The sequence below is a fragment of the Ovis canadensis genome, chromosome 3, assembly GCF_042477335.2.
Source record: "Ovis canadensis isolate MfBH-ARS-UI-01 breed Bighorn chromosome 3, ARS-UI_OviCan_v2, whole genome shotgun sequence".
Lineage (NCBI taxonomy): Eukaryota > Metazoa > Chordata > Mammalia > Artiodactyla > Bovidae > Ovis > Ovis canadensis.
The window spans coordinates 127,045,103-127,062,204 of NC_091247.1; the positions used below are offsets into that span (position 1 = coordinate 127,045,103).

The window sequence follows — 17,102 nt, forward strand, 5'->3', positions numbered from 1 at the left end:
AATGAAATATTGATTCCTTGACTAGGAGGAGCCCAGCTGGAAAAACTAAGGCTGAGATCTCACAGTGTCCTTATACTTCATTTCAAACATGAATCAACTTGTTACAGCACTTTCTAATATATTTATCACAGAGTCTTTATAAGGCTGCATTTGAATTTAAAGCCAATCCATGCACTACTAATTTATACAAATCTGACTACTGTTCCTTAAAAAAAGATTCAAGAAAAAAAGTTGTTCAAATAAAACATTAGCTGGATATTTATTTTGTAACTCACAGATTTCAAGACACTGTCGCACTCTTCAAGATCCCACCAAACTACATGTGTACATCCAAAGGTTCAAAACAGTCTAACTAAAACTGGGAACTATTTTATGTAAAGGTGATGAATGTAACATCAAAATATTCCAGACATAAAAATTCAAGATCTGTTGCCCCACATTCTCTAAAATTATTATGTATAGCTAAAATATTATACTTACTGAGTCTGTATCAGTAACTATTATTATGTCCAAAATATAGCATTTGATGATAAAGCTATCACTTTTCCCCGTGCTGATCTGGCATCAATTAACATCTCAGTAGCCTCCACATGACGACAGTTGCACCACCGAGAAACAGCTCTGCCGTCCTATGTTATCTCTGAATGGATCTTTCATTACTTTGGTTGTCTGGAACATAAACATTTATTTTATTAAATAAGATATTTGTGGTAAAATATTAATCTGATCCTTAATCAGATAAAACAAATCCTAATTTTTTTTTTGCCTCTTGGATGGTATTCATTTATTTGGTTAAAATGGCTCTTCATTCCAACCATCAATTATTTCTAAATAGAAATTTCTAAATAGAAACAATTGCTCAGAAATATTCAGACATATTTATGAATTATTTCTTTATGTATTTGGTATGTACTGTTGAATTTTAGAATTACAGGGATAGTTTTCTAAAAACACCTTCACACCATTTATATAAAGCTAATGGCAATGTTAACCAATGGCATACCATTGGAATGTTACTGCCCAGAGACCACAGTGTCTCTTATTTTAGCAAACTCTTCTGATATCATTGATATATAGAGTATAAGTTTCCTTAAGAAAAATGCAAGCTGTTTTTTTTAATTTAAGATAATTTATAAATGATTTGAGTTTCAGTTTTTTTTTTCTTTAAACTTGACCATCTCTGATTTTAGCATAACATACTGTAGTCTATTTTCTTCCCAATGTAGTAATTTTATTCTTTAAAGTGCACAAGAAAGACTGAATTAAATATATATATATATATTTCCCCAAACCTGTCAGTAGAGGTCTATGTGTAGCTGAAGACTCTTCATTGCAAAAAACATCCCAAGCACGGCTGAGGAAGTTGTTCAAGGACAAGCTTTTCAGAAACACTACCCTGGGGGTTGAAGACCCACATAAAAATCTGCCTTGAATTCTCATCTCAATGAATTTAGAGAGTGACTAAGGCAAAGACTTAGACTTCCCTGATGCTCAGACAGTAAAGTGTCTGCCTACAATGTGGGAGACCCGGGTTCGACCCCTCGGTTGGGAAGAATCCCTGGAGAAGGAAATGACAACCCACTCCAGTATTCTTGCCTGGAAAATCCCATGGGTAGGCGACAGTCCATGGGGTCGCAAAGAGTCAGACATGACTGAGCAACTTCACTTTAAGGCAAAGACAGAAGTGTTAGACCCTGAGGCTCTCATGTGAGCAGCAGGAGCATTGCCTTCTTTTTACTGACTCCTCATTCAGCCGTATTGAGACCTGAAAGATGACTGCTAACGAGTGTCTCACAAGTGCATTGTCACTATGGGTCCACCATCCTGGTGAAAAGTTTGGTGTATACAACCACTTACTGAAATGATTATACCCTCAAGGAAAAGGTAATTAGCTTTACCTAACCCCTAAGAATGCAACTTATAATAATAAGATAATATGCTTTATTAATTTCCCTTCCAAGGTATGCATATGTGTGCAGTTGCTTCAGTTGTGTCCAACTCTTTGAGACCCCAGGGAACATAGCCTGCCTGGCTCCTCTGTCCAAGGATAGTCATTCCCTTCTTCACAGGATCTTCCTGACCCAGGGGTCAAACCCATGTCTCTTAAGTCTTCTGCAGTGGTAGGCAGGTTCTTTACCATTTGTGCCTCCAGGGAACCTATTTCAAAGACTGGAGCCTGTCACTGGCATAGCTCATTTCATCAGCTAATCAGGTTCATCCTGGAAATCAAGGTATCAGATTGATCTTTGCTTGGTACCCAAAGAATTAGAAATGTTGCTATTCTCAAGAACTATTTTCACCAAGTTATTAAAAGCCTTTTGTTTGCTCCTCTATTATTTAGGGGATTTAATATTTTTTAAATTTACCGGTAATAGAAATAGAGCATAATTAAAGCATTATGAACACCTGTATAGTCTTAACTTTCAATACTCTCTATTATCACCTCTCAAAAATCATTTTTTCACACTTGACATTTTATAATTAAGTTATTTTGACATCACAGTCATATCTTAAAGAAATTTGACTAGGTATTTTTATGAATAGTTAGAATACAATGTTGCTTTCTTAGTACTGTAATAAATTATTTGGTAGGATTGAATATTTCCTTGCTTTGATGAAAAAGTGAAATTGAAAGTCACTCAGTTGTGTCTGACTCTTTGTGACCCCCTTGGAGTTTCCCCAGACCAGAATACTAGAGTGGGTAGCCTTTGCCTTCTTCATATGATCTTCCCAACCCAAGGATCGAAGCCAGATCTCCCACATTGCAGGCAGATGCTTTATCCGCTGAGCCGCTAGGAAAGCCTTAAAGATTTCCTGTTATATTTAATCAATATTGTATCTCTGAGGTGAATGCCTCTGCTTACCTTATCACCTATGATGAATAGCTATTTCTTAAGGTAACGTTCTGCTTTTGAATCATATCTTCATACGACTCTAAACAGAAACACAATATATCCCAGATATTTAACCCTTTGTGGTAAGCATTATAGGTAGTTTTTGAATTGATAAGCATTTCTAACTTCAAGCCACCTAAAAAAGTTCAAAATAGTGCTAGCTTCAGCAGCACATATACTAAAATTGGAATGATACAGAGATTAGCATGGCCCCTGTGCAAGGATGACACATTAATTCACGAGCCAGTCTATATTTTGTAACATACGTAAAATAGATAGCCAGGGAGGATTTGCTGTAGGACTCAGGGAACTCAAAACTGGGACTCTGTGACAACCTAGAGGGGTGGGATTGGTTGGGAAATGAGTGGGAGACTCAAGAGGGAGAGGACGTATGTATAGCTATGGCTGATCCATGTTGATGTATGGCAAAAACTAACAGAATACTGTAATTGTCCTTCAATTAAAAATAAATAATTTTTTTAAAGCTCAAAATATATGGGCTCAAATCTTTAACAGCTTAAACTCTTTATTATTAGCAAAGCTTTTATCTGCTTCTTAACATTGTAAAACATTTGATAATTACCCTGAAGAACCAAATCTAAATCTATTTTTTTTTCTCTTATTTGTTATCTGTAAGGGGGAAATAAGGCAGTATTTCTGGAGTGGTTGGAGGAGTGTAGGGAGCTAGTCAACTGTGTCCCCAGGAAATGGAAAACTGTGGTATTCTTCTATTTTGTTTCATTTAAAAGATGTATTTGTACCTCTCTTATGATGACTTTTATTTAATACCAAGGCTACCAAGATCATAAACTATACACAGGATGCATTATGACTTTGGTTAGCCTTATGCATTTTTGCCTTAATGGACCACTTCCTCCATTAAAAAATAATTAAAATTATATTTTACAACTGTGTTTGCACAAATAGCTATATCAATCCTGACTATACAACCTAGATAGAAGAAAAAACAGTTATTAGGGCTTTGCCGTCTTAACTCTTAGCATTTTAGTACTCTTACCCTGCCATCCTTCATTTAGTGTTTAGGAACTGTTTGTTTCATTTTTTAAATACCAAAATTTATTTTTAGAGCAATTTTAAGTTAACAGCAAAGCTGAGCAGAAAGTAGAGAAAGTTCACACACACATGTACAGTTTCCCTCACTGCAAATATCCCACACCAAAGCAGTATACTTTTATTTTTTGGCCGTGGTGCGGGGCATGGAGAATCTTCGTTCTCTGACCAGAGATCAAACCTGCATTGGAATCATGGAATCTTAACCACTGGACTGCCAGGGAAGTCCCAAAGCAGTACATTTTTACAGTCAATGAACCTACAGTAACACACGTTTATCACCCAAACTCCATAGATTTCTATTAGAGTTCACTCTTGGTGTCTTACATTCTGTGGGTTTTGAATGTGCTATGACATGTATCCACCATGGGGTAACGTGTAGAATCATTTTACTACCCTAACAATTCTCTGAGCTTTGCCCTTTCATCCCTCTCTCTACTTTAACCCCTTGTTGTTGCTGTTCAGTTGCTCAGTCGTGTCCAATTCTTTGGACTGCAGCACACCAGGCTTCCCTGTCCATCACCATCCCCTGGAGCTTGCTCAAACTCATGTCCATTGAGCCAGTGATGCCATCCAACCACCTCATCCTCTGTCATCCCCTTCTCCTCCTGCCTTCAATCTTTCCCAGCATCAGGGTCTTTTCTAATGAGTCGTCTCTTTGCATGAGGTGGCCAAAGTATTGGAGTTTCAGCTTCAGCATCAGTCCTTCCAATTGATTCCAATTGATTCCAAGTCCTTCAGGATTGATTTCCTTTAGGATATACTGGTTTGATCTCCTGCAGTCCAAGGGACTCTCAAGAGTCTTCTCCAGCACCACAGTTCAAAAACATCAATTCTTTGGCATTCATCCCTCTTTATGGCCCAACTCTCACATCCATACATGACTACTGGAAAAACCATAGTTTGACTAGATGGACCTTTGTTGGCAAAGTGATGTCTCTGCTTTTTAACATGCTGTCTAGCTTTTCTTCCAAGAAGCAAGCATCTTTTAATTTCATGGCTGTAGTCACCATCTGCAGTGATTTTAAAGCCCAAGAAAATAAAATCTGTCACTGTTTCCCTTGTTTCCCCATCTATTTGCCATGAAATGATGGGATCATCATTTGCCATGAAATGATGGGATCATCATTTGCCATGAAATGATGGGATCAGGTGCCATGATCTTCATTTTTTGAATGCTGAGTTTTAAGCCAGTTATTTCACTCTTCTACTTTCATCTAGAGGTTCCTTAGTTCCTCTTTGTTTTCTACCATAAACGTGTTATCATTGGGATACCTGAGGTTACTGATTTTTCTCCTGGCAATCTTGATTCCAGCTTGTGCTTCATCCAGCCTGGCATTTTGCATGATGTACTCTATATTTAAATTTAATAAGCAGGGTGACTACATATTGCCATGATGCACTCCTTTCCCAACCAGTCCACTGTTGCTTCTTGACCTGCATACAGGTTGCTCAGGAGGCAGGTTAGGTGGTCTGGTATTTCCATCTCTTTAAGAATGTTCCACAATTTGTTCTGATCTAGTCAAAGGCTTTAGCATAGTTGATGAAGCAGAATTCTGTTTTTCTGGAATTCTGTTGCTTTTTCTGTGATCCAATGGATGCTGGCAATTTGATCTCTGGTTCCTCTGCCTTTTCTAAACCCAGCTTGAACATCTGGAAGTTCATGTACTGTTAAAGCCTAGCTTGGAGAATTTTGAGCATTTCTTTGCTTGCTTTAACCCCTTAAAGCAACCATTAATCTCGTTGTCTACATAGTTTTGCTTTTTTTCTGGAATGTAGAACAACTGAAATTATACAACATATGCCTTTTTCAAATTGGCTTTTTTCACTCAGGAATATGCATTTGCATTTCCTCTATGTTTGTTCATGGATGGATAGCTCATTTCTTTTTAATGCTGAATAATTTTATACTATATGAATATAGCACAGTTTATCTTCCAGTTCACCTACTGAAGGACATCTTGGTTGTTTCCAATTTTGGGCTGAAACAAATAAAACTGCTATAAACATATGTGGGCAGGTTTTTGTATGGACATGCATTTTCAGTTCATCTGAATAAATACCAAGGAGACTGATTGCTAGATCAAAAAGAAAGATGTTTAATTGGTAGGAAACCACCAAACTATCTTCCAAAATGTCTCTCCCATTTTTCATTACCACCAGCACTTAATTAGAATTCCTGTTTCTCCACATCCTCACCAGCATTTGGTGTTATCACTGTTTTGGATTGTGGACATTTTACTAGGTAGGTAGTAGTATCTCATTGTTGTTGTAATTTGCAATCCATTAATTAATGTTTGTTTGTCATATTTATATATTTTGGTAAGATGTCTTTAATATGTTTGGCTCACTTTTAAACCAAGACATTCATTTTCTTATCATTGAGTTTTAAGCATTTTTTGGGGTATATTTTGGATAACAGTAATTTATCAGATGTGTCTTTTGCAAATATTTTCTCCCAGTGTATGACTTGTCATCGAATTGACAATGTCCCTAGGTGTGGGAATTTTTAATTTTAATGAATTTCAACTCATCAACAATTTTTTCATAGATATGTCTTTGGTATTGTATCTAAAAAGTCATCACCATACCCAAGGTCATCTGGATTTTATTATATTTTTTCTGATAGGAGTTTTAGGGTTTTGCATTTTGCTTTAAAGTCTGTAATCCATTTTGAGTTAATTTCTGTGAAGCTTAAGAGGTCTGAATCTGGATGTTTAGATTCTTTTATTCTTTTGCACAGGGGGATGCTCAGTTACTCTAGCACCAATAGTTGAAAAGTGTTATCTTTTCTCCATTGTACTGACTATGTTGGTCTATTTCCGCATTCTCTATTCTGTTCCATCAATCTATTTGATTATTCTTTTGCCATTACCAAATTATCTTGATTACTGTAGCTTTATAGATTATTTTGAAGTCAGGTAGTGTTAGTCTTCCAAATTTTCTTCAAAATTAAGTTGGCTATCTGCCTCTTTTGCCTGTTTATATAACTTTCAAATCACTTTGTTGATATTCACAAAATATCTTGCTGATATTTTAATTAGATATGTTATATCTCTAGATCAAGTTGGGAAGAACTGACTTTTGACAATATTGAATCTTCTTATCAACAGATTTATTTTCCCACAGGACATCTTTCCATTTATGTAGACTTCTTTGGTATCTTTTATCAGTGACTTATAATTTTCCTCATAGGAACTGTTAGTTTTTTAGTAAGAAGTTTTACTCACTCAATAAGTTTAGTTTGTCCCTGTGACCATAAACAACCTTGTGAAAAGAAGCCTACATGCTTTCTTGTGTAAAGCTTGGGAAGTGCTTCAAAGTGCTTGGTTTAGTAGACGCTTTTGCTTTCTGACCTGTTTTTTCATAGCATTAATCTCTTAAATTGATAAAGACTTATGCTCATATTTTAGAGTTTGTTTAATATAATCCTTATCAAGATTCAAGGAGAAATATAAAATATTACTCATGAAATATTGAGTAATCACCACCCTTTTTGTTTTAACCCTATTTTCAATATATTTCACTGAGAAATGATCAGAATTCACACCTACTTCTAAAACAGACAGTAGCTTTCAGTTACATTATCTATTTTAGAAAGAGTGTACCTGATACTCTCTTTCTCATAATGGAGACATTTATTTACTACTCCCAGCCCAAGTTTCCTGCTGCTTGAATTTACCATTTGTGGTTTAGCAGAAAATGGTTAAATGTGTATCAAGAACTCTGAAACTTATTTGATATGTGACATGATACCATAATTTTAAAAATTAGAATTTTCTCTATAAAATCAATAAGTTTCAGAGATATATTCTCTGCTTATATTATTTAAATAATAGGCACATAAATTATTTTAGATATAAACTCTCCTTTTCAAGATTATTGATTTTTTTCCTATTTTTAATAGGCATTCTCTACTTAAGATATTACCTGCTCTAAGAATCCTCAATGGTGAAATGCTAACCTCTTGTTCAGAAAGTCACACTGAAGAACACTATCAGCTAGAATTAGAGCATTTCCTGGAACATTGTCAGTCCCAAATTAGAGAATTTAACTTACTAAGTGAAAAATATGTTACTGGAGACAGGTAAGACTGTTATCTTCTTATAATTAAAAGATATAGTGCAATTTATACATAGCATTTAAAATTTCCTTGATCAATACAGTGCTACTTGTTTGGACTTGTACAGTGTGTTTTAGGAATATTTTCCTCTTTAAAAAAGAAATTTATGAGCATCATCTTTTATTATTTAAAGTGTAATAATCTGTATTTTGAGCATATTTTAAAGGCTAAAATTAGATCAAGATAAATGAAAGCGTGAAGATAGCTTCACAACATACAAAAATTCATTCAGTTGTTCATTCAATTATTCGGTCATACATTTATTCATTAATTATTGATGGACAAGACACATAAGAAGCTAAGTATTACATTTTAGCCTGAAAGAATTCATGATTTCATTAAGAGAAAATTAGCTAACTAAGTCATTATGATGGAACAGTCAAGTTTTATAAAACATATAATATTTATTATATATCTATTATATAGAGAATAATATTACACATATTTTTATGTATTAAGTTATTATGGATGCATAGTGGGGAAAAGCAGTCAAGACATGCATGTATTCAGAGGATAGAGGCTGAGAACAGAGTCCTAAAAATATATCAAAGAAAGAGAACTTCCTGTCCCCCACCCTGAATTCTGAATTCAGTTCACTTCAGTCGCTCATTCATGTCTGACTCTTTGTGACCCCATGGACTGCAGCATGACAGGCTTCTCTGTCCATTACCAACTTCTGGAGCTTACTCAAACTCATGTGAATTGAGTCAGTGATGCCATCAACCATCCCATCCTCTGTCATCCCCTTCTCCTCCTGCCTTCAGTCTTTCCCAGCATCAGGGTCTTTTCCAGTGAGTCAGTTTTTTGCATCATGTGGTCAAAGTATTGGAGTTTCGGCTTCAGCATCAGTCCTTCCAATGAATATTCAGGGCTGATTTCCTTTATGATGGGCTAGTTTGATCTCCTTGCAGTCCAAGGGACTCTCAAGAGTCATCTCCAACACCATAGTTTAAAAGCATCAATTCTTCAACACTCAGTTTTCTTTATAGTCCAACTTTCACATCCATATGTGACTCCTGGAAAAACCATAGCTTTGGCTAGACATACCTTTGTTGGCAAAGTAATGTCTCGCTTTTTAATATGCTATCTAGGTTGGACATAACTTTTCTTCCAAGGAGCAAGCGTCTTTTAATTTCATGGCTGCAGCCACCATCTGCAGTGATTTTGGAGCCCCCCAAAATAAAGTCTGTCACTGTTTCCATTGTTTCCCCATCTATTTGCCATGAAGGGATGAGACTAAATTCATGATACATGAATCCTGAATGTATTACTATAAATGAATTACAGTTGACATATTAAAACTCTATTTTATAATTTATAGTACTCCAGAAAACACAAATTAAAAAGAAAAATTATATTTCCATATGGTGTCTGCATTATAAATGGAACAATGAAATGTGCTTCCAAATGTCTAAACTGAATTACTAAATTACATAATAAATTTTTGCTATTTGTACTTTCATACTGCTAATCCTATGTAACAGTTGGTTTTTGCTATTTAAAGTTTTTTTTCTAATAACAATGATAACAACAGAGGAATACTAAGTGATACTTCTAAAAGTTTCATAGTACATAAAACAAGTAAATATATCAGTGGACTGTGACTTTTAAAAACTTATTTATTATTAGATTACAACAATGGGTATCATAATGTCACAAGGCTCTAATTAGTCCTCAAATTTACAAATAGCTATTCTGGAAATACACCTTAAAATTATTTTCAGGAAAAAATCCTTGAAGAAATATTTAATAGTGCTATAAAAATTCTTTACTGGAAGACTAGGTATTAATACATTATTCATAAAATGAAAAAAGCTTTAAAAACTTATAAAACTGATAGCAATGATACAGAAAAATCAAAGCACATAGTTTTGGAGGTAAGAACCTTAAGGAATATGAATGTAAAACCAGATAGTTCTCCTCCCAGCAAGGTTTCTATGGCAACCAGTTGACTGATCCATAAAAAGGAGAAAAAGTATGCATTGGCACCAGCTCATATTGTCACTTCTAGATATTTGTAATGTAAATAGATTAAAATGTATTTTCATGAAGAATTGATGAAGTAAGCTTAGAGTGATTTGTTCTATAAAGTTTCATAACAATGATATGAGATATAAATTTCAAAATTAGACATAGTAATTAAACCCCCTTTATTAGAAAACAGGGCTTCCCTGGTGGCTGAGACAGTAAAGAATTCACTTGCAGTGTGGGAGACCTGGGTTCAATCCCTGGGTTGGGAAGATCCCCTGGAGGAGGGCATGGCAACCCACTCCAGTATTCTTGTCTGGAGAATCCCCGTGGACAGAGGACCCTGGTGGGCTATGGTCCATGAGGTTGCAGAGTCAGAAATGACTGAGTGACTAAGCACACACACATGCACATTAGGAAACAAATTCTCAAGAATTCTTAACCATCCCTTTGTGATTCAAAATTTACTTCATTGTTCCAAGTTTAAGCTCAACTGAATGTCAATACCACTGTGCGGATTTTTCTGATCATAAGATAAATTGGACTAAACAGTTCAGTGGTAAACCTTATTACGGAAACTCTGTAAGTGATTGAACAAGTAGTTTTAAAGACAAATAAGTCTTTATTACTTTTAGTGATAGTATTATTGATAGAAATAGAAAGATTGAACAGTTTTCATTAGAAATTCTCTATTGTAACATGATGATACTTTTTTTGCTTGTCAACAAACTATGAAATGTTTACTATGTACTGTCAGCTTGCTCTTACTTTAATTTTCTATATATAAAAATATATATGACATTCATAACATGTAACAATAATATATTTGTCCTTTTTTATTTCTTCTGGAGTACAAATATGAAGTGGGTCCTGATCAAAAACATTGCTTCCATTTCATACATTACTGCTAGCAGTGAAAACCAGTAAAATGTTCATGGAGGGTAGTTTGGTTCTGTCAAAATTAAAAATGCTCACACTTTGACCCAATCATCTTAACACCAAGGTTTTTATTCTACAGATAATCTTGCATATGTGCAGCAGGAAATGCGTACAAATGAAACATTTATTGCTGCCTATTTGTCATTTGGAAATATTAGTAAATGCTCATTATTAACAGACTGTTTAGATGAAGTATGCTATATTTGTACTGTGGAGTACTATGCAGACAGTAGCTAGAGTGATGATTTTTATATGATGGATTTGGAACAATCTTCGAGAGTGAAAATTCAAGGAGCAGAAGAGAGTATATGACATATTACCTTTTGAGTGAAAGGAGAGAGAGGGGGGAAATTTATACATGTATGTTGGCAAACGCATGGATTTTATTTTAGAAGAATTGCCACGAAACTGGGTACAGGTTGTCCTTCAGAGAGGGGAACTGGGTAACTGAATAAAAGGAGAGAGATAAGTTTTTATTGTATCTGCTTTTGTATCTTTGTATCATGTATGTAAGCTTACTTTACATATACATATTTTACACACATGCATAATTTTAAAAAAATAAAAGAAATATAGCTCATAGTGAAAAAATAAATAATTTTTTTTTATATAGCCTATTCAGATTATAAGCAAATCTTACAGCTTTAAAAGTAATTCCAATTGTTATGGATAGTTTACTTTTTAGCTTGTTTTACATTTGTATTTTTGTAAATCTAAATTGATATCTCCTTGTGTATGTATGGTAACCTACGATTTTTATGTAAAGATGACTCTTAACCTTCGTGTTGAAATTTAGATTCACAGTTATTGTTAAGAATTTACTCCTATTGCAATTAAGTGTCACTTTAGAATTGGAAATTGACCATTTTTATGTTAGATCATAAATGGTGGTGAATTCAACACTTAACCATAAACAGTTGACATCCAATATTGAAGTGAACTTTTTCTGCATTATTCACCAACAAAAAGGATATATTAACATATATTAGAGGAATCTATGCTAATGTCTCCATTTGTAAACATAGGAAGTGTCTATCTTTACATTTTAGGAAATATAACTTTCATTTTGTTTGGAATACTTAAATCCAACAATTATTCAGGAGAATCACAGGCATTTATGTCTTAAAGTATTTGAATTATCTTTGCAACAGATTTTTTTTTCCAGAGAAAAATGGAAATAAAAACTTTCCCATAATGTAAGTTATTTGTTTAAATGTCCAATACAAATATTTTGCATGGCAAAAGTCAGTTTACAAAGTGCTTTTAATCTTGTTTCATAAATAACATCTCCAAATTTAGGCAGCCATGATTTCTCGTGTTTATGGCAGTAAAAGCATGGATTTTTCTCATTCACTTGTACCAAAAATACCTAGGATAAAAGTGATTCTAAAACTTCCAGATGTTTTATCTGGATTAATGGATTGAAATGAACTACAGATGTATTTTCACTTTTTCTGAGTAATGAGATCAGTTTTTACAAAAAACAATCAGAAATCAAGTTTAAATGAATTTTGCAGTAAAATTTAATATTCATAGCAGGCCACACAGGGATATTTTCAAAATCTGTACAGGTGTAACCATTTGCTGATATAATTCTTTTTATTAAATGTCCTCATTATTTATTTGCTCAGAAATATATTCACCTTGGATGTTGCACAAAATCTCTGCTATTATTTTAAGAACTTGATGACACTTAGTAATGAATGTCGATGTGTACATGAACATGGGGATGTAAGTATCACCAGGAGAGGTGAATTAGAAGCCCAGCAAAATCATTTGCCCCCTACACACAGTGACAGCATACAGCAAAATAGAGTTCTTAACTCTTTTGCAAATGAATATAAACTGAACTTACCAGATATTTCTCAGAAATGGATGGACTCTGGCCCTAGTCATTCCTCATCAACCAACCCCTCCTTATGTGAAGATACTAAAGAAAGAAATCAGGGGGAAATAGTAGACCAGAAAAGAGAAGACAGCAAGACAAGCAGTTTCCCCAGCAAAAGAATACCGTTCATTGAAACAGTAAGGACAAGGTTTCTACTGGAGAACTGCCAGAATACCGAACATCACGAAAAAATGTAAGTTTTATAGGTCATTTTTCTTTTACCATTATGTTTTATTGTTTTTATGGATGATTTGGTAAAGGATTTAAATCATATCGTATTTCATGTTCATTTCCTTATGTTTTATGTTATGCACAGATTATTAAATACAGTACAGATTAATTTGGTTGAATTTTGGCAGGTTCTTATTTAAGCAACTAGTATTATTTAATTGAAGATGAGTAACTGTGAAATTATTCCTTTTGCCTTCTAATCTGTAAATCGGAGAAGGCAATGGCACCCCACTCCAGTACTCTTGCCTGGGAAATCCCATGGACGGAGGAGCCTGGTAGGCTGCAGTCCACGGAGTTGCTAAGAATCGGACACGACTGAGTGACTTCACTTTCACTTTTCACTTTCATACACTGGAGAAGGAAATGGCAAACCACTCCAGTATTCTTGCCTGGAGAATCCCAGGGAAGGGGGAGCCTGGTGGGCTGCGGTCTATGGGGTCACACAGACTCGGACACAACTGAAGTGACTTAGCAGCAGTTCCGTTCAGTTCAGTCTCTCAGTCGTGTCTGACTCTTTGTGACCCCATGAACTGCAGCACGCCAGGCCTCCCTGTCCATCACCAACTGCCGGAGTTCACTCAAACTCACATCCATCGAGTCGGTGATGCCATCCAGCTATTTCATCCTCTCTCATCCCCTTTTCCTCTTGCCCTCAATCCCTCCCAGCATCAGAGTTTTTTCGAATAAGTCAACTCTTCGCATGAGGTGGCCAAAATACTGGAGTTTCAGCTTTAGCATCATTCCTTCCAAAGAAATCCCAGGGCTGATCTCCTTCAGAATGGACTGGTTGGATCTCCTTGCAGTCCAAGGGACTCTCAGGAGTCTTCTCCAACACCACAGTTCAAAAGCATCAATTCTTCAGCACTCAGCCTTCTTCACAGTCCAGCTCTCACGTCCATACATGACCACAGGAAAAACCATAGCCTTGACTAGTCGGACCTTTGTTGACAAAGTCGTATCTCTGCTTTTCAATATGCTACCTAGGTTGGTCATAACTTTTCTTCCAAGGAGTAAGCGTCTTTTAATTTCATGGCTGCAGTCGCCATCTGCAGTGATTTTGGAGCCCCCAAAAATAAAGTCTGACACTATTTCCACTGTTTCTCCATCTATATCCCATGAAGTGATGGGACCAGATGCCATGATCTTCATTTTCTGAATGTTAAGCTTTAAGCCAACTTTTTCACTCTCCTCTTTCACTTTCATCAAGAGGCTTTTTAGTTCCTCTTCACTTTCTGCCATAAGGGTGGTGTCATCTGCATATCTGAGGTTATTGATATTTCTCCTGGCAATCTTGATTCCAGCTTGTGCTTCTTCCAGCCCAGCATTTCTCATGATGTACTCTGCTTATAAGTTAAATAAGCAGGGTGACAATATACAACCTTGATGTACTCCTTTTCCTATTTGGAACCAGTAGCAGCAGTAGAAATCTCTAAATAATTAAAAAGAACTTTTAATAAGAAATCAAACAATCACATTGTTCTTAAAATACTGTAAAGACCTCTCATATGACGGTCTTAGTACATGCTCCAGGGAGGGTCAGAAAATCCTTCCTGCACATGCCTTTTCTCAAATCCCTTGAACTTAAAATAGTCTCTGGTAGCTCAGTTGGTAAAGAATCTACATACAATGCAGGAGACCACAGTTCAATTCCTGGGTCAGGAAGACCCACTGGAGAAGGGATAGGCTACCTTCTCCAGTATCCTTGGGCTTCCTTGTGGCTCAGCTGGTAAAGAATCCACCTGCCTTGTGGGAGACCTGGATTTGATCCCTGGGTTGGAAAGATTCCCTGGAGAAGGGAAAGGCTACCCACTCCAGTATTCTGGCCTGGAGAATGCTATGGACTGTATAGTCCATGGGGTCACAAATGGTCAGAAAATGACTGAGCGACTTTCAGTTTCACTAAAATATTCAGTATGCCAAGTATATTGGTATGTTTTGGGATAGTTTCAGCCAGGGTACCCTAGATATTACCTGTTTGAATCCTGTTAGCTGTAAACACTCCAGACATTGTCTATTGAAATTTCAGATAAATAGCATTGAGTTGTTTATTCATGGTAAATAAAATTGCCAAATAATAATAAGAAAGGATGAGGAACTGAAAATATAGACAAACCAAAGACCCAAAGAATAAAGAGAAAAGAAAATGTGTGCCCACTTGCTGAAGCTTGCCATTCAGTGTTTCAGGAAGATTCATCATCAGTTGTGCTGTTGTTTCCTAAGCATACTTTTCACATGTTCCTGTGCTAAGGGCATTGTAGCATCATTGTTTTTTACTAAAAAAAAAAAAATGATGCTGGTGATAGTAATAATATGAGCTTCTTTTCCCAACACGGAGGGCACCTAACATTCAGGCAGCCCTAAGTCAGCTTCTTTACCTTTTCCTGCTTTCTGTGTGGTGAAAAGCAGTCCCAGTGTTCGTGTCACTGTGGAAAATACTCCTCATATACCTTTTTATTTTCTCTCTGGGAAATTTTAAAGATAGTGGGCTGAGGAATTCAAGTGCTACATGACTGGTCAGCTTTATAAGAAACTCAGGATTACAGTCCGTGAAACTTGTATGTATCTGTAGAGAAATATAAGGCACTGTTTCAGGTTAAATGTGTTTTTTACTAATCTTTCTATCTTTTGTTTTAAACAACTTTTCATTCTTTACCAGTTATATATTGCAATTATGTTTTCAGATTTTTTTTCTTTATAACCCAAATATGCATTGGTATTATTGTGCCATAAAAGTCCTTAACTCATTTTTTAATCTTTTTTAAAAATTATTTTATGTTGCAGCATATTTAATTAACAGTGCTATGTTAGTTCAAGTGTACAGCAAAGTGATTCAGTTATACACATATATATATATCTACTCTTTTTCAAATTTGTTAACTCATTTTTGTCCAAAAGATGAAGGAATGAATTAATGTATGCCCACTTGCTGAAGCTTGCCATTCAGTGTTTCAGGAAGATTCATCATCAGTTGTGCTGTTGTTTCCTAAGCATGCTTTGGATGGCTGAATGATCAAATGTGAATTAATTCCATAGCAAAATTTACTAAGTTCTATTTACCCTGGTATTTTTGCCTGGAAAACTCCATGGACAGCGGAGGCTGGCAGGCTATCATCCATGGGATCACCAAGAGTCAGACATGACTTAGTACGCAAGAGCAAGAGCACCATTTACCCTAGAAGGAGGAAATGTTTTGTTGAAATGTGGTTTTTCTTCATATCATGAGTACAAGTAGTTTAAGACAGAAAGTTTTATCCACTAATTTAAATTCATAGCAAAATAGATTGAAGATTTCCACAGGCTTTACATAAAATGGTGGTGATGCTGATAACAATATTCATAACAACAGAAAATGATTACTTCATTCCATATTGCATGCATGCTGAGTTGCTTCATTTGTGCCCAACTCTTTATGACCCTATGGACCGTAGCCCACCAGGCTCCTCTGTCCATGGGGATTCTTCAGGCAAGAATAATGGAGTGGGTGGAGTGGGTTGCCATGTCCTCCTCCAATGGATCATCCTGACCCAGGGATCAAATCCACATTTCTTAAGTTTCCTGCATTGGCAGGTGGATTCTTTACCACAAGCACCACCTCGGAAGCCATCATTTCTGGCAGTTTATTGCTTAATTCCACTTTGCCTTACACTCACTTTGTTTGAAATGAAAACATTTCTTTGGGCTCTGCAATTATAAAATTATTGACAACTCTTTCAAGGGAGCCTGGGAAAGTGAATGTGCAGCAGTCACCTCTCCTTTATATGTCTTTTAAAACTGGACTCAAGGGTCTGAAAAGCAATTAAGATAATAGTTAGCACTTTGACTATACGATGTACCTTGATGATATTTCTGTTACTTACATTGCTGTTTAATTTTTGCTATTGTTGCTGGGCAGCTTATGGGGATATGGGGAAAACACAGTGTTGATTGATGGAATGCCAGATAATAGCCAATAGACATAGACTGGAAAAATGTTAGAATTTACTACTGG

General features: G+C 35.7%; 1 protein-coding gene and 1 non-coding gene across 2 annotated transcripts in view; both read left to right on the forward strand.

The window, feature by feature from the left end:
* Nucleotides 1–17,102, forward strand: part of LRRIQ1 (leucine rich repeats and IQ motif containing 1) — a 229,163-nt gene that overhangs the window by 91,595 nt on the left and 120,466 nt on the right. The window contains exons 15-16 of the mRNA XM_069584152.1: nucleotides 7,873–8,052; nucleotides 12,627–13,076. Coding sequence (XP_069440253.1) covers nucleotides 7,873–8,052; nucleotides 12,627–13,076 — 630 coding nt within the window. The remainder of the gene's footprint in view (nucleotides 1–7,872; nucleotides 8,053–12,626; nucleotides 13,077–17,102) is intronic.
* Nucleotides 3,049–3,152, forward strand: LOC138438400 (U6 spliceosomal RNA). Its single transcript, XR_011256339.1, has one exon. It is a non-coding gene; the product is annotated as a U6 spliceosomal RNA (small nuclear RNA).